The 26,110-nt window shown below is 35.3% G+C and overlaps 1 protein-coding gene across 1 annotated transcript in view; it reads right to left on the reverse strand.

The window, feature by feature from the left end:
• Positions 1-26,110, reverse strand: part of LOC150098552 (cell adhesion molecule Dscam1-like) — a 329,931-nt gene that overhangs the window by 253,579 nt on the left and 50,242 nt on the right. The window contains 2 exon segments of the mRNA XM_090405263.1: positions 4,121-4,300; positions 12,746-12,901. Coding sequence (XP_090261389.1) covers positions 4,121-4,300; positions 12,746-12,901 — 336 coding nt within the window.

The raw sequence follows: 26,110 nt of genomic DNA on the forward strand, positions 1-26,110 counted from the left end.
AGCAGCATCAGGCGTATAGCGATAAACGTTTATATAGCACTGCTGAAGCATGATAGAAAGGAAGGGAAAATGAGGTGAAAATGTGGAGATAGAAAGAAGTGGGAGAATTGCGAATAAAACAAAGGTATGCGAATTTAAAACCCGGGTTTTAAATTCGGTAATCAAGATCATCATCATATTCTATCCTTCTCCTTTCCCCTAAAAATATTCTATTTGTTTTATCCGAAATTCTCCCACATCTTTTATCTCCACATCTGCACCCACGTTATCTTCCTTTTCGTCATACTTCAGCAGTTATATATAAATGTTTATCGCTAGACGACTGATGCTGCTCCAAATGAAGATAACCAAGAACATCCTACAAAGGTAGGTCCAAAGTTATTCCTTCCTTATATTCTTCATGTATATATGTCTTTAAAATACTAATAATGCTCTAAAAATTGAGCGAAAAACCATTGACATCGTAAAAAGGGTACTCCTAAAAAATAGGCAAAATAGCCATTATATACGAGTCGATTAGATTATTAAAATGAAAATTATCAGCACATCCAACAACAATAAAGAAATATGTAGAAACTAGTTTAGGCACAATTCTAAAATCAATAACTTTGTATTTTCTCTTTGTCCGTCCGTACGCATACACTAAATGTTGTTTAACAAGTTTCTTTATTTGTATCTACCAATTGCGAAGTTCTGATAACATCTAATATGTGTAATTAATTGTTTCTAGTCTAGTGTTGTTATAATTTTTTGTTCGTACCCCTAACCATGTAAGGTCGACGACTTACGAAACTTGTAGATTTATAATAGCTTATTTTTTTTTATTAAACTCGTTATTTGCCTTAAATTCTGGTCTCAATACTGGAAGCTTCCCCCAAGTTTCTTTAATGTTGGTAATTGAGATTTCTACCAAATATTGAGTTTAATAGAATTAAAAAAGTAGCAAAATTAATCAATCAAAGCGATCTGATATCAAACACAATATTATAATGATAACAAATAAACTCGTGCAGTAGGCATTGCTAAAAACAACTGTAGCTTCAATTGTTGCAAATACTGAATGGTCACCATACAAGAATGATAATGACTTTTTATTAGTCTCGTATAACTTCCAAACTTCCATATTTTGTGGGTAGTTTTCAGTATTGAGATCACATTATGATGTAAATAAAGAATTTAATAAAAAATAAGCAATTAAAACCCGACAAGTTTCGTAAGTCGTAAGACTTATCATCAGGGGTACTGATACAGAAAATGTTTTCACAACAAAAGCGTATTAACAATTAATTACGCATATTAGATGTTTTGATGAACTGTTACATATAATTGATAAGCCAGAATACAAAGGTAAATTCGTTGCTGTATGCGTGTGTATGCTACTGTATGTATAGGTACCTCTACAAAAAATCTGAAGATTCCTACATCCACCAGAACTTCCACATCATCCCAGGCATTTATTATTATTACGTGACAACTCCACCTCCAGGCAGTCCAAAGATTTATCGAGGGAGGGCACCTACTCTAGAGCTCTCTGTCCCCACCACTCAATCGATTACCTACAACTAACCGAAACTACACCAACGCCATTTACTACCCGCCACTACCACCTCCACTAGTATTTCCACAGACAATCACAAACATCCATACCCACAGCTGGATTCGAACCTCCCAGCCTTTTAGCTAGAGAGCGGATATGCTAACCACTCCGCCAAACAAGGCCGGCAATGAAATTGTGGCATTTGTTATGTAGGCCAGACAGGAAGGTCCGGAGAGATCCGCATTAAATTACTCGAAATCAGGCCTAGCTCCCCCACACAACCACTGTAGGAAATTTTCAAGTAATTTGGCAACAAACAAATATATCATATATTGATTAACTGTTTTACAAGAAAATTTAAAGAAACCTCGCAAATGATTAGGATCCTTACAGAATACAATGAAAATTAACTTCATTTTACATCAACTATGATCTGCTTTCATCAAACATTTACTGCTACGGACGTAGGATATCACACGCGTGATACCACAGAACGTGATAGCAACAACTAGCAATGTTCCAACACGCATGCAGTAACGAATTTACTGTTTGTATTCTGGTTTATCTATTATATTTGACAGTTACGAAGCTGTCAAAAACATCTAATATGTGTAAATGTTAATACGCTTTTATGTAAAACGTTTCTGTACCAGTACTCCTGATGTAAGTTTTACGACTTACGAAACTTATCGGATTTTAATTGCTTATTTTTGTTAAACTCTATTTACATCATAATAGGATCTCAATACCGAAAATTTCTAACAGAACTTCTAAACCACAGACACTTGCCTTTGAAACTTCCATACTTATTTCTTGATTCCAATTTTTTATTTATAACTATGTATGTTCATTACATACATTTTAGAAGTAAACTTGCTTAATATTTAGAAATATTCTAAAGACATATTTAGCATTGATTAAACATTTTGCGAAGTGATTTCTGCTTTTTTTCCAAACGTTGGTGAATGTCATAGTGAACACCATACTAACAACGTTATGCTAAATGACATCATCGACGATATTATTCAACTTGCAACAGCAAGAGCATATTGGTTAATGAATTTCAAGAATGAAGAGAAATATGGATCAACATGAACCCTTTTATGATTACCTGAATTTGAGAGGGAGAAAAAAAAGCGTACATAGTGCAAAGTTCAATTACAAGTTTGGCGACCAAAGAAAGTAGAAAACCCATTTATTTAATGAGGTTTTCGTGGACTGTTGTGAGCTCCTTATGAGAAAACAAATGGCAGCTATGATTGCGATATTTTAAATTAAAACAGTCCTTCGCGTGGCAAGTGTGCAAAGCGTGGGAAAATTAAAACAAATAAAAAGACGAAATTAAGTGAGTTATTCTGTAGGAACAATTGAAATGGCATTTTTTTAACCTTTTTTTTAATGTGAACTCTGGCGGAGCTGTATTGCGAATTGTGTTACTCGCAACAGAAATTTAATTTAAATCAGCAGATTCAGTTCGTTCTTAATATAATTAATTTTGATTACTTTTTAATAAAACTTATATTAATTTTCAACATACACGTCGCTAATGAAATCAAGATTTTTTTCCTGTTTTAATAAATGAAGGTGGCGAGGTAACGAATACGATGTTTACATAAGAAATATTACAAGCGAAAGCAGGCTTAAAGCTTCTCACCATCTCACCCTGCTCCGAAACGAGGTATCAGGAAACTCTGCAATATTAAGTGATATAAACAAGCAAAAAATGTATGCATGTATGAGATCATCATAAAAATGGCTACATTTAAATAAAAGAATAATAAAAAAACCAATTAATAACCAACTACAAAAATGGATGATCATTAAATTTCTAATAGTCAATAAAATAACATTTACGAAGGTGGTGTCATTTCTGTCATACATTAAAAACGTAACGGATAAAACGGCCGTAATTCTCAATTGCACAACTCGAAAGTATAAAATAAAAAATGAAATAAAAAAGGGATAAAAAGCTCATAAGTTAGACTTAGCCTTTCATACGCAAAGGAAAAACATGACTGTCGACAGAAAAATGGCCTCGATTTCAATGGCTATGAATGTAAATAAGTAAAAAAAAGCAGAGATGATCTAATCTAATTTAGTGCGACAAAAATCAAGGCATCATAAAACATCTCAATTTTATAAGGATAGTCTCTGATGAATGACGTGTTTTCCAACTCAACTACTAAGCGTGCATGTGATAAAGACAGTGCGGTGTTTATTAATTACTGGTTACTTTTTAACGTTTCACATCTAAGCCTACTTTTGGTGTAACAGTTCTTGCGTAAACATTTTCCTGAAGAACCCTGCCACAGTTGTGTGAGAAACTACTAAAATCAATAAAAAATTTCGTTGTTGCAATACTGGAAATTAGTTTCTTACGAGAATGGCCACAGAATTTTATAGTTTTGTTTGTTTGTTTGTTTTGCTTGATATTAGTTATCACTAGTTAGCGTTATTTCGTACGTTGCTTTATTATTATAAAATTTCCATTTAATTATTATTATTATTATTATTTACATTTTCAAGTATTTTTTGAATTCTGAATTGATTGATAAAGAAGTGCCATGAAGGAATGCCACTCACCTGTTACTATAATTCGCGCAGGTGTGCTGCTCGCCACTATCTCTCCGGTGAGGCGGTGCTTTGTTCGGCACGTGAAGGCACTGAGTCCGTCACTTTGTTGGACATTTTTCACGTGCAGTTCTCCGCTAGCGAAAAAGTTGTAACGACCTGAAAAATGCAACGGGGAAAGAAATATATCGACTCATGAAAGATGTAAAAAACATTTTCAGTTATTTAATTAGTCTTTTACACCATTACCAATAAAGTAGCACGCGCAGTCGCATCACACCGATACATGTAACACTGTACGAAGCGAAATATTGAAATGGCTGACACGAAAGAAATACAAACCTCGGTTTTGTAAATGCCGTTGTGCATTTTGACCCGCCAGTCATTGAAACCGAAGCATTATTATTCATTATCAAAGATTTATTTCGTTCCATATCTTCACTGAGCCCTTCGTTCTCTTCTCCCGCTGCCATTCAGTCTTTTTGTTCATCGCTATACTAATGGCACGAATTTTTGTAGGTATTTAATGATATCGCTTCCTTTAATTGCCATTCTATTGTTAACTATTTCGTAGTTTTCTAGGGTTAAAATTGCAAACGTTTTTAAGTCTCGGAGCTAAAATGTTTATTATCGCAGTTGGAGTTGGATTCAGTTGGATAGAGTCGTAGAACAAAGATTACTGAGGCTAACATTTTGCAAAGTGATTGTCATCGAATTCTATCCAGAATACTGAATGGATCACTGAAGTGACTCGTAATGGAAGAAGCTATGAAGTAACCAATTTTCTCTATTGAGAGCGTTGGGATAGAAAAATATAAAACAGTGATTATCTTAGTATTACCTTTCATTGGCATTATTTCAGATGATCTGATATTATTGTTTATACTAATACTTTTACACTAATACGTTTCATGGGCTTGTTTTCATCTAGTAAATTAGGCAGAGGGCCACCAGTTTTAAAAATATTGCTTACGGTTTCTTCTAAGGTTGACTGTTCCATCTACAGAAGTGTCTAACAACGTTCGAGATTTAACACGGTGTGAGAATTTCTTAGGCACTGCTTCCAAATGCTAATTATTATCTCTCACAGTGCCGATAAGCAGTTCGTGAATTGCTCATTAAAGATCCTTTATAGGAACATTCTCAATTTCTAATTAATTTTCTCCTCCCACAATTCGTGCAAAGACTTGAAGACTTGCAATTCGCTAATTTATTCTCAACTCCTGCGTTATGCTTAGGAAACACTGGAAGAATTTTCCGCAACTGCCATCCTAACTTCCCCCCCCCCCCTTTCCCCTCGCTATTAAGATAACGGGGAGGGCTAAGGTGGGAAGAAGTATCTTAATAGAGATAGAATGGCTTCCATTTTCCTACACATTACGCCTTTTAATCAAACCAATAATCTTCTAGGCTTGAAACCCTCGTTAGAGATCATTAAAAGCGGTTTAATCAACTCTTCATGCATTTAATTACGACCAAAGGAATAGATGTCAGGACGTAAACAGTTTGTCTTCCGATGGAGAAGTTTCACTAATTATCAAAACGGTATCGAGCATCGGAACAACGAACATGGACGTACAGGCTTGTTGATGGGAGAATATCGAGTAACGCTGGCTATGAAACAAGAAACCAACAAAAAAGATCAACGAACTGCTTTGACATTTTATCAGAAATGGGTTGTAGAACAAAGATTACTGTGAAATAAGACATTCATCAGAACCACAAATCCTAATCCCGACATCGTCTCTATTTCCATATTTTAGGATAAAATTTAATTGCATGCACGCGTATTAAGAACTACTGGTAACAATGAAAACATTTTGATGTACATTTGGCAAATTGCTTAAGTACTTATTAAATTCTGTTTTGTCCGTACGTAGGGATGTCGATATGTAGTAGGTTTGCAAGTGAAATATTTTATTTCAAATTTCATTCAAACCTGTTCAGCCAATACAGAGGAATTCTTAATATCACTGGATACCTTGTGTACACAGAAATTCTGAAGTTTCTTAAATTCTATTTTGCTAGAGTGTTATTGCGATATATCATTGCAATTCCACCCCCTTCCCCTTTATGATCCTTTGCGTTCCATTACAAGATGTCAAGCTTAAGCTTGGCGCCATGTTCTGCACGATGTTGTTGTGGTTATAGCCTTTCGGCTGTTCAGGGGTAGCTCTATATGCCACCATCTAGGGAAATGACTATGAGCAAGGTGGTTTCCCGTTGCCTTCCTTGCCATACTATATCCTATGGCTGTGTGTTCGCGTGGCCAGTTTGCCTGTTTGTGGGATGAAAAACCCCAGGTTAACTGGGGAAAAACCCTGCTGTCCATGCCCAAGACTGGCTAACTTGGCTATGGCTGAGGAAGATCCTTCAGCTCCTCACGTCGCCGACGAGAATCGAATTTAGGACACTCCTTTCCTTATGATTGTGCGAAGGGCAAAGCCATTCTGCTAACCGCGCGGACATCTGCATAATATTCATAAACAATTATAACGGTTGCTAATACGTATGTTTATTTGTTCATGTAGGGATTGTGTTGTAATGGATTGATTTTTATTCTTCAGAATGGTTAATGATTCGTTTTTTTTTTTTTGCTATAATTCCTATAATTTGCTATATTTTTTGCTATAGTATAATTTAATTAGCAAAACGATTCGAAATTCTAATAATAATTCCTCCCTGCTTGATGAAATGTAATGAAATTCATTATTCAGGATCGCATTAAAATTTCTCGAGAATTATCTTAATGGAAAAACTGAAAGGGGAAAAATGTTTATCATGCTTAGGCCAAAAAAACGGCTCTAGTTTCTTTAGTACTGTGATATTGCATGACGTCACTGTACAAGCATTCAATTGTGAAACTTTCACTCCCTTCTTGTGACTGTATACGAGTTTATTTGTTTAGTTTTACAGGTATAAAAAAAGTCTAGGAACTGAAATATTAAAGCAACAAAAATTGTTAAGGATATAAAACAAAATAAATCAAAGAGCCAAAATTTTAAACGAATATATTTGTTACTTAACACTGCACTAATAAGCTTTAACAAAATGCTAGGCGAAACGACTTCACAAAAAATGTAACAATAACAAGAGGTCAATAGAAAATATCACTTATAGGAAACTATAAGTTAATATAAGGAAATTAACCGGCCTGGATGGCATTGCAGCTATGGCATATCCGCTCTCCAACAAGTTTGTGGGTTCGAATCTTCCGTGAAAACCTGCTCTGTACGAGTATAACCCCTTAAGTTTATAAACAGTGCGTTCTTCTTTATTCATTTTGAAATGTGTGTGTGTGTGTGTGTGTGTGTGTGTGTGTGTGTGTGTGTGTGTGTGTGTGTGTGTGTGTGTGTGTGTGTGTGTGTGTGTGTGTGTGTGTGTGTGTGTGTGTGTGTGTGTGTGTGTGTGTGTGCTAAGCTTACTCAGTGTACGGTATATGCAAGACTGCTGAACACAATTGAAAACCAGCAAAAGATCACGCATGCGTAATACAATTAAGGATAACTCAGACTATGAAAACAGCATTAAGCCTATTTACTAGTACTGTTATCCTTTCCGGTGTGGATTTATATAATAAGGAAGTCACGTGTCATACACCCTATAGCGGTTGCCATCACAACGGACGAGTACACACGTGACAGAATTTCCATAATCTTTAGCTATTCAACATTCAGTTTATTCACACGTGCACCTATGAATGGATAATTCGGGTAATTCCGTTGTCAATATTGTCGTGGTCCTATTGATCTGTTGGCAGTTCTATTGTGGGGAAGGTCTCTCTGTAACTGAGCATTAAGATCAATTGAGTGGTTTATTAGCGTGGAAAGAGGGAACTGCTTGTCGTTCTATCACACCTGCTGTGAACAGCTCCAGGCTCTTGGCAACAACGACATTATCACCCACGCACACACACACGCGCACACAAGTTGACATGGAGACATTTTGACACCAGCTTCGTGTCATTATGCACTACAAGTCATTAGCGTTTGATAGCACACTTCAATTGCAGCGTTGCTTATTAACCTCGAACGAAGGTGAATCCAATAACCAGAAGGCAAAGTTGTCAGCCTGTGTGATGAACGGTGAATAGAAATGCGCCCTGTAGCCGTTATAGCTGCACTCGCGATATCTGGTTAACCGAAGTCTCGCTGTTCGGCTAACTGCTACGAGAAGGATGTGTTCTGGAGAGTGACAAACTTTAATGGACAGAAAGTATAATTTTCTCACCACAGTTTCGTAGTTGAGCAGAGTTAAGATTGTCTACTTCATTAGTTCTTGAGTTCTTTGGATAGAATGAAAACTCAAACTCAAGTTTCTAAGTTGTCTACTAGAAGACACGTCGTACCATTTCTGTGCTGTTATTAAATTTAATTAAACATGACGGAACGAAATGCGGCAGTGGCGTAGTTGGAATAACAACTACTGTCTTTTGATTGGAAAGAACCGGATTCAAATGCTGTCACGGAACTTAAGTCAGAACTTTTCAGTTGTAGATGAATTGTTCAGTCGCATACAAATGCGAAAGGACTTGTCTTGTCGAAAACTGAAGTCTTGCTTACAAAAAACTGAAGTATTTTTTATAAGCCACCCGCACGAAACTAACAAAACTGAGCGTTTTTGTTTGTTTGTTTATTTCGGAATAATAAATAGCAATATTACAATAATAGAAGAGTTCGAGGTCAAAGAAAATTGTTAGTTAAGAAAAATTCAATGAAAAGTCCAATAATATTGCAATAAAAATTCCAATTCCAAGTCGGTGTATTTTGTTTGTCAATTGCGTGTATTCTTCGGCCGGTTTGCCTGTTTTATGGGGTGAAAAACCAAGTTTCCCGGAGGGAAGAAAGATACCACTGATGGATTCTACGTCTATTAGTGTTTTTAAGAAAAATGTACATTAGTTTTTATTTCCAGAAAAATCTGCGTAATTATCTCTAAATTACAACCATTCATGGGTAGGAGTAACATAAATAAAAGTAATACATTGGTATCTCGGATGGGGGGGTATAGATTATTAATCTTTTACCTGACCTGCTAAAAAGTACCGAACATGGAGCTTTTTAAGCCATTGAAGGCCTTAACAATATTCGGGACAGTTCCTTCAAACGGACAACGAAATCATATCCTACTTAAAGATAATCACAAACATCCAGAATCAAAGCGGGATTCGAATCCGATCTCTTGGTTAAAGTGCAGATGCGCTAACCAATATTGGCCAAACAGATCAGCCACACCAATGCTGGCCGCACTTTCTCTCTGCAATCAGCTGATCGCTTGCTGTCTACAAATGTTTGTAAACTAATTGTCTCCATCTTTTGCCATTTTTTAAAGTCCTTGAACCCAGTCGTGAAATTGGTGTACAGTACACTACCTGATAAAAAAAAAGCATCATAAGAATGACTATATCTGGCCAACGACGCTGTCTGGTGGCGATGTAAGTTTTGTCACGTGTTTGAACATTTATATATTGTGTAAAATTCAGAAAGAGACGAATAGAAACACGACTTACTAAAATCAGTATTAAGGGTGACTCAATGAACTGTGCGAGATAGTTTTCGAGTGACTCTGCATTTTCAAAATGGACAAACATTCCTAGAAAATGAAGGGTTACTCATTTCAAGCGTCACCGGATAAAATGAGTAATGGGTGAGAAGATGCTGCGAGCATCCGACATCTTAACTAAGATAATGCACCTGCCCAACTTCTGCTATAATTTCTGACCATACCAATACTCACTCAACAAAAAGGTTATCATGTCCTCAACTTTGTTTGGTTGTTGCTAAATAGCAATTGCATCTGTAGTTAATGAAATATAGGTTGCTGATCTAGTTGGCCAGTGGATTGCGTTTTCGTTTCCAACCAAATGGCTGCTAGTCAGGTTCGACTACAATCATATGTATGAATGATATGTGGATGTGTTAAGAAGATGAATAGGCCTGAAGTGGCTGAAAAAAAAGAGTTTCATGTTTGGTCTTAGAGCTGGGTTTCGTATTATGTAATCCTTAGTCTACCTGCGGTTCTAATACTAATACTACAAAATTTACAACATTCCATTGGAATTAACATGAAAAAAAAATAGAGAAAAAAAAGGGTACCATCGTCCCGATGGCCAGAAAGAAAAAATCATCGACTTTTTTTCCGCCTCTCGAATAATGCTCGCTAATGCTCGCATAGAATATCTGGAAAATAGAGGAAATTTGTTCCACGGCGCAAACATGAAATTGCACCACACGAAAATATGTGTAGAAAATATCCATCATGCTCCACTCAATAGTCCTGAGAGAGCAGGGCGTAATTCAATGAGAAATGGATCACGGTTAGTCTGACTTAACCTCAGAACTATGTTTAGGACTCCTGAGGTTTAGAGATAATTTTCCGAATTGCATAAATTAAGAGAGGAGGAAATCAGTTTGGCAACAGTTAAACAGTTTGGCATCGTTCATTTCATTTTGCACAACTCTGCCTCTCTTCTTTGATTTTGAAATCAAACATAAGCGATAGAAACTAGAGACGCAGAAGTTTGTGCGCGCAAGCGAGGAACCCCGGATTTCTCGTCTGTGAAGATATAAAGTGAATTCTACGGAACTTTGACATTAGTAGAAAAAAATAGAAAATAAAAACGTATCAACACGCACTGAATGACAAGAGAAAGGATATAGACCCAATCGTAAAATGCGTGTGGAAGGACATTGAACCTGATCAAATGCTTTGGAAATGCCAATAGCTACTGGATTCCTTGGGTTTCTCCCAAATACTTACCCGAGCCTTAACCAAAGACTATAACTATGACTACAAGAGCTACTTCAAAACTTTCTATCGAAGAATCTGTGCTGATGATTAGTGCTGGATTTTTCAAATTATTTTAAGAATAAACTAAACTGGTATAAATTTATCTAATTTTTGACTTTGGGTGACTTTCTCAGCCGGTATCAGCAAACACCTTTGGTTGGAAAGGTTGGGGATCGAATCTCATTTAGGATGCGAGAGCCTCACAGGGCTCTTCAGCTGAAGGTGAGTCAGCCGGTCTCATATAGAGGTAGGTACTTAGGTTTTTATCACGGAAATGCAGGTTGTGTATACCGCATTGGCTAGATACGGTCTACGTTTCGGATACAGATTAAAACAGCGGCATCATAATGGTTACACAAAAAACACAGCTCTCAATCATGTGGGAAAGATTTAAGGTTAATTAAGATTTATCTATTGTTTCAATAATAAATGATTAAGGGAAAATTTTCGAACAAAAGATTAGAAGAGAAACTTAAAGAGTTTCAAACAGCCAAGAAAGATCAACAATTCAATGATGCTGATGTTTTAATCAGGACTAGAAGATATCTACCAAATAATAATAATAATAATAATAATAATAATAATAATAATAATAATAATAATAAATAAAAGACTACATAAAAACGTAGAATTGAAAAGGAGAACTGAAAGAAATTAACTATGAAAGGAATACTACTTTGAAAGGAATTAGCCCTCCAAGAATTTTTGTAGCACAAAACAGTTCGGTCTTATTAGCTTCACGTTTAATGTTCAATCTGTTTACACGCTTCTAATACAATATTTTTGTCATTACCGTTTGTCATGCATGATGCCATAATTCCATATTTTAAGCTAGCTTAGCAGATCGCTTCTACGCTTCATAGCCATCTACGATGTGCTCTTGATTGAGCAGCTATTCGTATAAGATTATTATAAAAAAACACGTATATAACAAAAGTGGTGATGCAAACAGTCCTATCGAATCTACTGTAAGTAGCCTGCATTTCCTTATACGTGGAAAAGTGGATGCAGACGGAGTCATCAAAGCCATTGTGTTGTGATTAAGCCGGAGGCAAAAGTCTGCTATTAATTTAACGAACGGCATATTATAAAGCCGATGGTTCTCTGTGCGTTCTAACCTTTTCATTAACCTCACACACTCGATCACCAATTCATGTCATATCCGAAAACGGACTATTCTTAGTGAAGGACTCAAATCACAAAGGAAAACTTGCAAATATTTGGGACTTAATCACTTTCTAGGGATACGAAAACTGAGAATCACGCAGAACTCAGCAGAAAATGAATCAGAGCAAGTGTGTGAGTGCACTTCAAGCATCAGAGATGTCGATATCCTCAAAGGTTACCAATGTATGAAAATAAAATAGCGGAGAGAGAGAGAGAGAGAGAGAGAGCCTTCTCTCTCTCTCTCTCTCTCTCTCTCTCTCTCTCTCTCTCTCTGTCTATACACCTTGGAGCAAAGCACATAACGTGAAGGACAACTTTAAGAATGCTATGGAGAGGATACGAAGAATTAGAGTTAAAACATAAAAGAATGAATCTCACAACTTAATTATGTGTCCCAGTGCAAACACGCATGCAGATCTCCCGGAATCACGTGAGTGATTAGATCTGTAAATAAACCAACTGTTGAAAAGGGGGCCGTTAGTCCATAATTAAATGAACAAACAGCGTCGACAGGCCGAGATTTCTGTAATGGGTTTACATGAGATATTTACACGACTAATCCTCCCCAAAGTTCTACGTTAAACTCTACTCTCTTTCCCTCTGTCTCTCCAGCTGCTGCCGCTGGTTATGGCTGCACCTGAAATTAAAATTATCGAGTTACTGCAGGAGATCCTCACTCACCTCGGTGTGCTTCGATAACTTCGGCTGGTTCTCTGACCCAAGCTTCGGTGTGGATGAAGTCCTTGAGTGGTTCTGGAACGACACACTGGAGCACAGCTGTGTTCCCCTTCATCACGAACTCGTCTCGCGTTTCCACCTTGTAATGCTGATGCAGCACTAAAGGAAACATCAAAGAAATACCAATATATTATCAAATAAATGAACCAAAAGCTCTTAATTAACATAGCACAAGCATACGAAATGCAGATTACTTTGTATTAGCAATTGATTTTTTTCGTATAATGGATGATAAAACTAAACGATATTTAGTTTTAATCTACTATTTTCAAATGTTCCAGTTTTCTTTAACCTTTTCCAATTCTCCATCTATTGCTTATTTTTCTTGTTTTTGATGGAAGCAACAGAATCGCTTCCAGTATTTTTCACTCTCGCAATCTTAATTAATGCGAATACCAATACAAGGAGCAATATATATTGCTCCTTATATTGGTATCTGCAAATCAAATCCTTCATAACTTCTTCTGGTTGGTTAATTTAAATATCCAGAATAGTGCGTGGCGAAACTCGATTCTGAATTTTATGTTAAATATTTTCTAGATTTCATGTTATTGATAATCTCATGACTTTCCTCTCCTTTTCAATTTGGTATGCTTTTTTGTACATTTTTATGCTAAACAGAACTAGAATTTTATCAAGAGAAAGTTTGGCTATCCTCTAAATATTAATATGATAATACAGTCCTAGGAGTTCCTAACCAAAAACGAAATATCATACTTTTTTTTTCTTTATTCCAAGTTCATTTCAATGCGGTTTTATTTTTTATTTTGTTTCATAAAATATTTCCCCTAGATTCTAACTGAAAGTACTTTTTTCCATTTGCGAGATTGTAATTAACTGAGTTCCACTTTTAAATGAAATCAGACAGCAAGGAAACAGATTTTTGTTTTCTTTTTAATCAACTACGGTATCTCACTTATGCACCGACTACTAGCAACGATTTCCACTTTACCTTGGAGTCCATTGTTAAAACCGATTCCTTTTGAAAATATTTCACCCAGCAGAACAATTACAGTTTTTTTCTGTTATTATTTGATGTATTAAACCATAACAATAGCTGGCAAGACTCATAAGTTATCGACTTCCAATACCGGTAATGTTCAAAAAGAAACAGGAACGACACATCATTTCTACAAGAGAAATATCTTTGGGCGGCTCATCGTGACAAGTACGTGTTAGTAACTGCTGCAAAGCAATCTGATATTTGAAAACTAATATAGTTGCTGTTATGTCTTACAAATCTACAGCAAAATAATATCAAAATTCACTTCGTTTTGTTAAAACGAAGTGAAAAGTGAAACGAATTAAAAAAAAAAGAGTTTTTTTTTCTCTTCAGGAGGCCAATTTCTTAACAATTGTCTTAACCTTACGTTCTGACCCACTTTTTATTCTATTTTTATTTTTTTGTATTTCCTGTTTCGATATGTGAATAAATATTTCTTCCAGTTGTGCAATTTTTTTACGTACTGTCAGTTGAAAACAATTACCATTACATAATACCATGTCTAGCTGTAGCTCATATACTCTTTTTATTTGTAGCAATTTTTATCATTATCATAACATTAGTATAATTATATAAAAATTATGTACCTCTGAACATTAAGGAAATTTATCTTATCAGAATTCCTAACTCGAAAATGTCCGTAAATCGAAGCATGTCGAAGTTTGAAGATGGTGTGGTTATGACTAAAAAAAAAAAAAATACTAATGGCACGAAAAGTGGTTTATTTAATGAGTTCATGAATTTGAATGAATTCAGATTGCGATAGACCTTCATCACTAAGTTGAATCATTTTAACCTTTGAATCGAATGAGAAAAAAAAAATAAGAAAAGTCTAACTATTTCTCTTTTTATCTTTTATCTGCCATTATATTAAGTTTAATCACAATAATCACAACAAAATGATAGAAGAAAATTACTGAAGATAAGAGCCAGTTTAATACGCAATCAAAGAGCGCAACACAACACAAATAGGTCTGACACTAACCATGTGTGATGGCACACTGACGATAGCGAGACAGCGACATATTTCGTGGTAGTGTGATGGTACTAAAGAATCGTAACTCCTAAGCAAGCGACGTAACTTCGGGGTAAGTGACAATTCAAGATGTCCGTACGTGCGAAGCTTCGTAAATTGAGGTATACTATATTAAATTATTCACGAAACGAAAATCAAAATAATTATTTTAACTTAAGACGGTACATCTAGTGGATACAGCCCATCGTTCATAAATCACAAAGGTAATGCCGCTTCGGATAACAATTCGATATGTTTAATAATTATCGACAATAACCACTCCAAACATTAAAACCAAATAAACTAAAAAACTGATACCTGTACTAATAATGGCATTAACAATTTTTAGTTTAATTTTATTATTTCCATATGGTTAATGCTGCAATGCTTAGATATGAATCCAAAAAAAAGAATGTATTATTCTTATTGCTGCACTATTAACATTTCGATGCATGAAAATCTTTACAATTTTTCAATACGTGTTCCTCTCGTCTTTCTTTCATCTTATGCATCTGCTACAAAAAATCTTATCCTCCCTTTTCCGTTCTTTATCTCTGTACATGATGCTGTTCTTGTATTATTGCTTATCTTTGTTCTTCCAACCTCGCGAAGAAAACTTTTATCGCAAATACTTTCAAGGATTCTTCAACAAAATCCTTTCACTTCCTCTTCAAGTGACAGCCTTGGAGGATGAACCTGTGATATCTCCTTACTGTCCACTTGTGTCTCGTCGACACTCGTCGCTTTAGGTAGCGTCAAAGTTAAATTCCGTAAACAACAGTTTGTTCTATTGTCAACATACCTTACAAAATAAGCACAAAAATATTTACATTTCCATTGAGAAAGATAATACTAAAATGGAGAATGTTATGGATCCAACCATATTTTATAGCCAAATATAGAAAGAAACTTAAAAAGTTTGAAAAAGTTTATTTGTTTTAGTAATAAATAAATAAAGCTTGCGCTATGTTATTACCAATTGTTGCGCATTAATAAAAATAAACTAAACCTGAATCTTTTTAGTGTTACGGCACAACGTAAATTTCCTGCATTTAAAAGTCCTTAAATATCTAAAATATTACGAAAGCAAAATATTCTTTATTTATCATGCTTCAACAATGGCTTAAATGATGCACGAGTTTTAGCAGAGTAGATTATTCCCCCATAAATACAACATGGCACCTTGGAATGGAACCCGGATGTACGCATGTCTGTTTCACTATGTGGAAGATAGCATGCGGAAACTTGAATTTATTTCAAAATGCAAGTTTATGAAATCTTTATTTTAGTACCCATTAGCATGAGTGAGCAGAATGCTGACGCATCGTAACGTTTTCTCCTAAGTAATTTGCAATTAGATATAATGGATTTACTCTCCCTCTGCCAGCACTTTATCTCGTAGCTCAGCTCCATTCGTGACAACAAACTGGTAAGTTTACATCACGCGGTGTCTTTGTCAGACATGAAGCATTGAGAGAAACGTCTAAACCACGAGTTGCGCGTGTGGCCACTGAAGCACACATAATAAAAGACGTGACAAGGGGGTTGACTTCACACTCGAACCTACAGATATCGGTAATGGTCGCTTGTCTGACTGAGTAATGCGTCAAATTTTACGGCATCTTAAGCTGATGGGCATTTGATGCAAGCATGCAAAGGAAGTGGGTCATCACTCATCGGACTCAGTTTCCCCTTTTCCCTTTTGGGATTCTTCGAATGTTTGAGTTGATTAAACTTTATCGAGATGTTTACCAAACTCGAACAAGTTTAGGTAGCGTATTGGTAGTAATAGGGGATATACAAACTGACAACCAGATAGCACAGTTTTATGTACACACCGATAAACAGAAATTACATTCGAATTTCAATACCCTCTCTTTCCCATGACGCCATTATGGTGTACTTAGAGGTCATAATACGAAAACATTTATTATGACGTCACATCTGGAAAAAAATAAGGATACTTCTTGGATTTTGTAATAGCAACAGAAGAATTGATGAGAGACTTTACTAATTTCTTAAAAATCCCTTCGTGATATTGATAATTTGCTCTTGGAAGAGGAATTAGGACTAAGGGACAATTATGAAGCTTTAATGTGATTCAAAACGCATGCAACATTGATGATAAGAGACCTTGTGGGACATTATGTAAAATCTCCCACAATGCTTCCATTGAGAATATTAATGGAAGTATTCTGGGGAATTTTGCCTAATGTCTAAGTTTATCTCTAGAAGTAAATTTCGTACACATTCAGAGTTAGTTGAATGAATAATAAAGTTCTCAAAGAAACATGTTCTAACAAAAAAGGATATGATACCTTATGATACTTATGATACCCATTTCCTTCAGAAGATGAAGTGTTGGTGACCAAACGTTTTGCTGCTACTTCATGGATAGATTGTTCATTATAATGGCTTTTCCCGCGATGGACAAAATTTTATATATGTACTCACTCTTTTTAGTTTAGTTCTGAGTTTTTATCTGAGTTTACTTCGACATTATTGTAAGCTCTGCAATTTTGAGCTGATCTTATCCAATTTCCATTGATTAAAATATGATCTGTTTGTGATATTGTTCCATTTGGATGCTGACAGCTCCATGTTCTTCCAGATTTGTGAGAAATTTCCCAGTAAATCGACAAGGTTATTAGTATGCTGTAGTTCAGCGAGAAGATCTCCGTTTTTCATTTTTTGTATTGTGTTACATGAAAGATCCTATATTTTTTGTAATTCCTAAATCATCTAATTCTATTTGTGCATTTAAAATCTTCTCCACCTATGATACAGAGATTATGTATCGGAGCAGTGCAGAGATAGCCTTTGAGTTGATGGGTAAAAAGTTCTTGGAGTTTTTATCTGAAGATAAAAACTCACGATAAATAATGCTAACCTCCCCTACTGATAACCCCAACAGATGTTTTCAGTAGGGGGTCTAGCATTATTTATCGTGAATATACCAAAAAGCAAACCTTCTACGTATAAAAGTTATATTCACGATAAATAATGCTAGATCCCCTACTGATAACATTTCTCATAGGGAAAGATTAGCCATTAAGAACTTAAAAAATAATAAAGATATCATAATTCTTCCAGCTGATAAAGGGAATGCCACAGTCATTCTGAACAAAACTGACTACCGCAACAAAATACTTGAATTATTGGAGACAGACACTTACTCTGAACTTAACAAGAGAATTTCATAACGGAACCAACATTCTTCTAAAAACTACTTCAGAATTACCAAGGCACATCCGTCTTTGGCTCAGATCTGTTCATCCTTTAATCCCACGATTATACGGCCTTCCGAAGATCCATAAAATCAATACTCCCCTAAGACCAATAGTTGAAGGTATCGACTCACCAACTTACAATGTGTCTAAATACCTCGCCTCTTCCTTAAGACACCTAACAGGAAAATCTTCTTATATAAAAAATTTAGCTGACTTCGTCTTGAAAATCAAAAACCTCAAACTAAACAAATCAGATTTAATGGCAAGTTTTGACATAGTGTCTCTTTTCACAAATGTTCCAACCCAGGAAGTTCTCAATCTCCTTAAGAACAAATTATCCAAAAAAATTCTTCGCCTTACTCTCCCACTGTGTTAATTCAGGATACTTTAAATTTGAAGACAAGATATACAAACAAAACTCAGGATTAGCCATGGGCAGCCCACTCTCCCCAGTTCTAGGAAATATATTTCTTGAAGACTTTGAAGAAAAAGCAATTAGTTCGTCTACACTAAAACCTAAGATCTGGCTGCGTTTTATTGATGATGTTTTTCTCATTTGTGAATACGGCCTAGATAACCTTAATATTTTTCTGGATCATCTCAACAATTTTCATCACAAGATTAAATTCACCTATGAACTAGAAATCAACAACTGTCTCACTTTTTCAGACTTAAAACTTACAAAATCTCCATCTTCAAAAAGCCTACACATACTGACAGATACCTTCATGCTTCTTCCCAATACTACCCTCCACAGAAATTTGGCATTCTCTCCACCCCGGCACATCGAGCCAGGTCATTATTATCCGACTTCAAAATGAACTTAATTTTTTAAAAAGGACCTTTCTCAAAAATGGTTTCTCTCTAAAAAAATATTGAGAAATTTCTTTTCCGCAATCATCAACCCACTACGGAAGACTCTTCTTCCTCAAGAGCGTATATCTCTTTGCCTTTTATCAGTTCCTTCTCTCCCAAACTGGCTAAAATTCTTAAAAAATTCAACATCAAAACATGTTTCACTACGTTTCCTAAACTACGTTCCATCCTCAGTCGACCTAAAGAAAAACATCACTTACAAGTTTACAAGATTATGTGTAATTGTGGAAAGCCTTACTACGGTCAGACTGATATATATATATCCTTTTCCGTGTTGAGGAACACAAGAGAGATATTTCCTACAACAGAACCCGAGCTAGCGCTCTCTCCAGCCACGTTATAGACTGGTCTCAAACTTCAAACATACATAAATGTTATAATGAACTTGAGAGACGTATTCTCGAATCCAAAGAAATTTCACTCGATTCAACCCACCTGAATAATAGCCACAGCTACAATTTATCTGATACGCACATTTCTACTGTTCAGTACTGGCGCTCTCGCGATATCTCTCTCACACGCAGTTACATATACAGCTGGAACTATAGCACGTAATCCAGTTTAAACTGTACTACAGTTTATAATAGATCTTTTGTCGTTATTATGTAATGTTTCTGTAGTTTTTTGTATATATAATCCTTTGTAGTTGGAATCCAACTGTTGGACACTTTAAGAAGTTGTTTTATCAACGAAACTAGTAGTGTTGCTATTAAATCCCATTCTTTACTATTCTCGATGTTTAGTCATTCAAACTTTTTAATTTTCATATATATAATCGAAACGCCTACAAGTTTACTGCTCTACCACTTGCATTCAAACTCACAGCCTAGAAGATCACTTGTAACTACTTTAAACAGTCCATAAGACACAAAACATAAAACTTCTTCATCGTTGCAAAAGCCATTATCTCCAGTTTCGACCTAAAAACACATAAGAGGAAATCATTGCCCAACAGTTACTAAGACTAGCGAAAACCTCAAATGGAGCCTACATAGCAGACTATTCCTCTAACATCACTGCCATAGGGAAGAAGGAAGTGTAGCCCGATCCAAGCAGGAATGCAAGTAAACTGGTACGCTTCTCAATAACGAGGATTTTGCGAAACGCTTCGTGCAGCTGAGACGAGTTCTTTCAGAAAATTGCTCTGCTGAAAGCATAGAAATTTCCCCCCCCCCCTCTCTCTCTCCTGTATAACCCTGAAAAATATATTCATTTTAGAATTATATTTTGATTCTTTCAGTTTATGTACAGACCTGTGCTTTATTTATCAGAAATATTTATTTAAAAAAGTGTAAATGGCTTGTTTTGTTATACATAATGAAATATTTTAATCAACTTCTAATTACGTTTATTGTGGGTAATTTTGATGTTCTGCCGTTTTCACCCTGGATATACTTCTGGCTGAAGATCAATAATAATAATAATAATAATAATAATAATGATAATAATAATAATAATAATAATAATAATATATTCTAGATTTCAGAAAAATATGCACAAAGCTGTTTTGCGTGTTTCATTAATTAATATATAGTACACAAACACTCGCTTTTGTTTTCAGCATTATTCTAAAATGATTCCTTATAAAGGACTTGAAAATAACTCATATACAGGGTGTTCGGGATAAATTTGACAGTTTCGTAAGGAAAAAGAAAATCTTCTTTGTATCTATTAAATTTAATGAATTGACAAAAAAACATTACAGGCAGAGTTAATTACAATACTATCAACAAGATTTACTCAAAATAACCACCATTAGCATCGATCACAGCTTCAATTCTGCTTCGGAACCTCGAACAAGCTGATGCTACAGTCTCCCTGGGAAGGGCCGCAAAAACTGTTTTAATTTTATCCATTAACTGGGCTTTTGTATTACTGGAAGTGCGATTGGTGTCTTTTTCAACTGCGCCCCATACAAAATAATCCATGGGGTTAAGGTCTGGGGAGTTTGGAGGCCAAACATTTGGACTGGTGAAGTCGTAGAAATTTTCAGACAACCATTTTTGACTTTTCCCAGAGGTGTGGCAAGGGGCCGAATCCTGCTGCCATACATACGGCCTACCATTGGCTACCCTTGTTATCCAGGGCTTGACTACAGTTAGCAACTCCACGAACAAAGCCCGAATTCCAATGCCAGGGTTCTTCAACACCTGTTCCTGCAGATTTGCGAGGAATTCTGCTGTACGAACGCAATCAGATCGTCTGCTAGGGATCTTTCTTCTTGCTACATCCTCGTAGTCACCATTGCAAGTCTCTAGTTCATGCCTGATTGTTTTTACTGTATTCAGGGAGCATTGGGCAGCAGTCGTAATATCCTTATTTTGATGGCGGGCACGAATCATCATGATACAAGTTATTCTCTTCCATGATTCAGGTGGGTTCCAGCTATCCATCCTTTCTGACATCTTGTATGAAGAAGGGTCCAAACTTTTAAATGAAGAGAAGTGTGTGTTAATACATGTAACTTACGGAAAAATATAATTAATTATAAATATGTCAAATTTATCCCGAACACCCTGTATTTGTCCATCTGTGCGAAGCGCATGAACAATATAATTTTACTTTTATAAATGAAACAGACTCACTATTCATAGCTAAAATGACTGGGTATAAACTATGGTATCAAAAACTTGAAAATAGTTTCATAATAATTCACCAGAATATGTCGTATTTTTTGAATAACATATTTATTTTAGGTGCCTGCGTGACTCGCAGTAAAGCACATATGGCTAAATGGATAAAAAAGAGAACTTATAGGATCAATTCTAATCACTGACTGAAATTTCTCTAGGTATTTTTGTGTTTTTTAGATGGTCCAGATAATTGATCACTGGTGTCGGTAAATAGAGCATTATTTTTTACAATATAATAATTAATAATAATAATTTTATAATGAGGATAATTTTGTGTTCGTAATGCTAATTAGGATTAGAAACACGAAATAGTGACAGTTATGCCGTATCTTCGTGCGTTTTCGTCTACTGTACGCCCACAGATGCGAGACCCTTCGACACTTCTGCGCATGTCAAAAGAAGTTGGAAAATTTATGTATAAGGCACGTGACTTCGCGTGTTGGTGGCCAATTTATGCATCCTTTATTTCTTTCTCCCCTTCAGCATGAATTGATTATTCTTGTCGGTTGTACGAAGTGTGGGCGTACAATATGTACGTGTACTGCTTGAGATTCCGCTAATCTAAATCTTCAGTGAAGTTAATTGATTTATCATTGAACTCTTAGTGGCTCTGGTATGTGATGAGTATCATATAACCCTTTTCTAAGATACTGATCAGAAATCTTTTTTTTTTTTTTTTTTGGTACTTGAGGACCGTATTCTCACGGACTTTCATAACGGAAGTTCAACGACTAGCAATTAGGAAATAAAAAATTAGGTGCATTTCTAAATTTATTATAAGGGATCTTATATACTGTTTAAGCATCTAAAATAAAATTTAAAAAAATGGGAAAGTTACTATTTTAGTATTTTATTTCGTGCTTGAACTATTAAATATAACGTTTTTATAAATTTCATTAGATATTTAAATTATTTAAATTTTCATGAATCATCAATACTTGTCAGTATTGTTAGTGCATAAATTGCACCAGATAAAACTGTCATCAAATCTACTACTACTAGTGGAAAAAACGTTCAAACAAATGATATTAGAATTATTTATTTCTATAAATAATTTTAATAGTTGATTGGTTATTGCCAAATGTGGAAGATGTTTTACATAGAATAGGTGAAGACAGGACGAGCAAAAGAGGTCATCCCTGGAATCTGTATAAGGAGAGTGGAGTAGGGGGGGGGGAGGATGAGGAACAGATTTTTTTCAAGGAAATTGGTTAGGGATTGGAATGCATTGCCGGAGAGTGTGGTGAGTGCGGAGACTGTAAACATATTTAGATGCGGTATCATTCTATGTGTGACAGTGGGACCTCCCGCTAGTGTCTTTTGACTCCATAGAGGTTTTTTTTTAAATTTTTTTTTAACATTTTATTATTTTTCAGATAAATTACATACATTATATGAACACAATTATGCATAACATATACTTTCTCGTACATAAAGTTTTTTTTTAAATAATAATAATAACAATAACTGTTTACAACATATATTATTATAATATTCATAATGATGATTATTACAGATGTTTCTTTGCAATTTTACACTCTATATATACAATAGCAATGGATATAATCACTCTATATTGCATACTTTTGTTACAGTTATTACATACATTACATACATTTGATTACATATAATACATATATTACATACATTGGTTTACATGTGATACGTACATTACATGCACTTGGTTACATATGATACATCTTGGATGAGAACTAATTTCTCTGCTTTCATCCTCGAAGCTTATATGTAAGCTTATCTGAGGATGACACCAGTTGGTTATTATTTATTGGTTTTTTTTTGCTGTGTTGGGAAGCTACGAAATCTATGATTGAAAAATTCGCGCGCGCGCACGCACGCACGCACGCGCACACGCACACACACACACACAATAAATAAATAACTTGGAATGTATTGATGCGTCGCTGAACTGGAAGCCTGAGCGAATATATTGTGTTTCATTAAGTTTGTATGGTATTTTGGGTGCGTGTTTCTTGTTCATAGTATGTCCTTAGAGTTCTTTTCAGGCTATTTATAGGTTAATAGTAATAATAATAATAATTAAATAAATAAATAATTCGGATAAATTTATTTTAAGGTTTATGTAATTATGTATAAAGCGACGTCAGGGTATTTTATATTAAATCTATCGAATGTTCTTTATATACATTTCTTTGAAAAACGTGACCTACTTTTAACTGCAAGTATCTCTAACTGCACGTCTTTTTTTTTGTGAAGAAACGTCAGCCGTGTTTAACCAGGATTGTCCACTTCGTATTTACCGTCCTGGAATTAATAGCACATCGCGCAGAGTCCTCCGATCGCCCGTCTCTGACATTAAATTCAATTGTTGAGATCGAGTGCCGGCGAATATTTTCAAATTGATTTTGTAATATCTACAGTGAAAAAGTAATCCTGCGAACTCGTAGCAGAGTAAACACATTCAAAGAGCTTTGCGTAGGCCTACTTTTGCTCAACCAATATTTACAGACGAGAGAGACCTGGACAGACGCTAGTTAGGTGTGGGTTTTCCGGACTGAAATGCGGTAAATAGGTTTCAATCTCACGTTGCATTGCACTTCGTAAGCCTTGGAAAATTAAATATTGGAAGTGGGTTTTGTTTACATCAGGGCCAATTTCTCATGTTTGCTTTAAAAACATTCAATGTATATAGCATTTTTATTTCAAAATTTTAAAATTACAAATGCGATTATTGCATGTAATATATAATAATAATAATAATAATAATAATAATAATAATAATAATAATAAAGAGTTGCTTCCGCACTCATTTCTTAATGATACATGCTTAAGAATTATATTAGATTCGTTCTATCTGTCTACGCATGTTTACTATTTAACTAGTAACTGTTGTTTTTTTACCTGAGCAGAAATTAATAATAGAATTTGGTACTTAGGTGTTTACTCCCTTTGGGAGTCACCTCAAATTTAATTTATATCGATTTTAGTAGAAATATTGGAAAGTATAAAAGTATAAAGAGAACCCATAATCACATTCACCAAAAAACGACTCTGGGTTCAATTGTTGTGATAAGTGACGTCACCAGAAGAAGGCGCGCTATTGTGAAATCTACCGTTTATTGATCACCGGGTTTTTTTCATACTGCGCATGTTATGTTTAGTACAAGACTCAACATTTTATCTTTTCAAATTTCATGTTGATTTATTGGTTGTCAGCGACCATTAAAAGAAACTTAAGTTATCTGTGTTTAATGGTGGCCATTTTGACTTGACAAGTCACGTGCAGCGATCGAACTCACTTTAAAATGTCAAAATCTCACTAAAAGGTTTCAGATTAGGCTTATCAATAAATCGTTATGGGAAGGAAGTTTCTCTGCTTTCTGTCGCAAGTGCAACACTGTTTGGCTCTTCGCCCATCGCTCTGCTTTGTTGACTCGATGAGGGGGGGGGGTACTACCCGGATTAGAATGCAGCCACTGGGATGGTTTTGTTTGACACGTAAAGAGAAAGAATGACACAACCAGGAGAGAAATTGTAATTGAAGTATTAAAATAGTTGGTACAATGAAGCTCGAATATTGCTGCAAGTATTTATAATTGTATTATTTATATTATATCCTATAGAGTTTACCACACTGCTACAACTCACACCAATATGATTAATATATAATTATAATAACTATTCTCAAACTGAAAGGAAATAGTAGTTATTATGAAAATTTACCTGAAAATCGTATCCTATAAAGAACTAAAACAAATTTAGCTCATTCTTTATAAGACAACATGTTGTTAGCATATACTCCTAGTCTGCTAAAAATAAATCTATCCCTAAATAATATTCCAGCGCTTATAACCGCCTCTCTTAATACAGAAACTTAGAGGTGGTCGACAAACTGCACCACCTACTGGTCAAGAGAGGACTATAATACATTTCTATATATAGGCTGTCCCAAAATTCACGCAAGATTTAAATTTAGCGCCATTTGTGCGATAAAGTGTTGCTAACGAGAAAAAAAAAGAGAGCGTGACAGCTGACAGTTCAGGGTTATTAAAAATGGAGCGCTACACGAAAGAACAACGCATTTTCATTGTTGAGCAATATTTTAAAAATAATGAAGGTCTGGCAGCTACAGTTCGCAATTTTCGTACAAAATATGGTCGGAATAGTGATTTAACTTCATCAACTGTGAAAAGATTAATTAAAAAATTCAAGGAAACTGGATCAAATAGTGATCTTATACACTCTGGCCGTCCTTCAACAAGTCGTTCAACAGAAAACATCGAAGCAGTTCGTGAGAGTATTGCTGAGAGTCCAGGAACATCAATTCGGCACCGTGGTCTTGAATTGGGCATTTCGAGAAGCTCTCTACAGCGTATTCTCACGAAAGATTTGCATCTTTATGCTTACAAAGTTCAATTGACTCAAGAACTGAAGCTTACTGACCAAACACAGCGAAGAGAGTTCGTTGAATGGATTATGGAACAACAACAAGTGGATGCTTATTTTTCGAACAAAATCATCTTCAACGATGAGGCTCATTTTCATCTTGATGGCTTCGTTAATCGACAAAAT

The sequence above is a fragment of the Typopeltis vanoorti genome, chromosome 15, assembly GCF_054136105.1.
Source record: "Typopeltis vanoorti isolate ZY-2024b chromosome 15, IOZ_Tvanoo_1.0, whole genome shotgun sequence".
Taxonomy (NCBI): domain Eukaryota; kingdom Metazoa; phylum Arthropoda; class Arachnida; order Uropygi; family Thelyphonidae; genus Typopeltis; species Typopeltis vanoorti.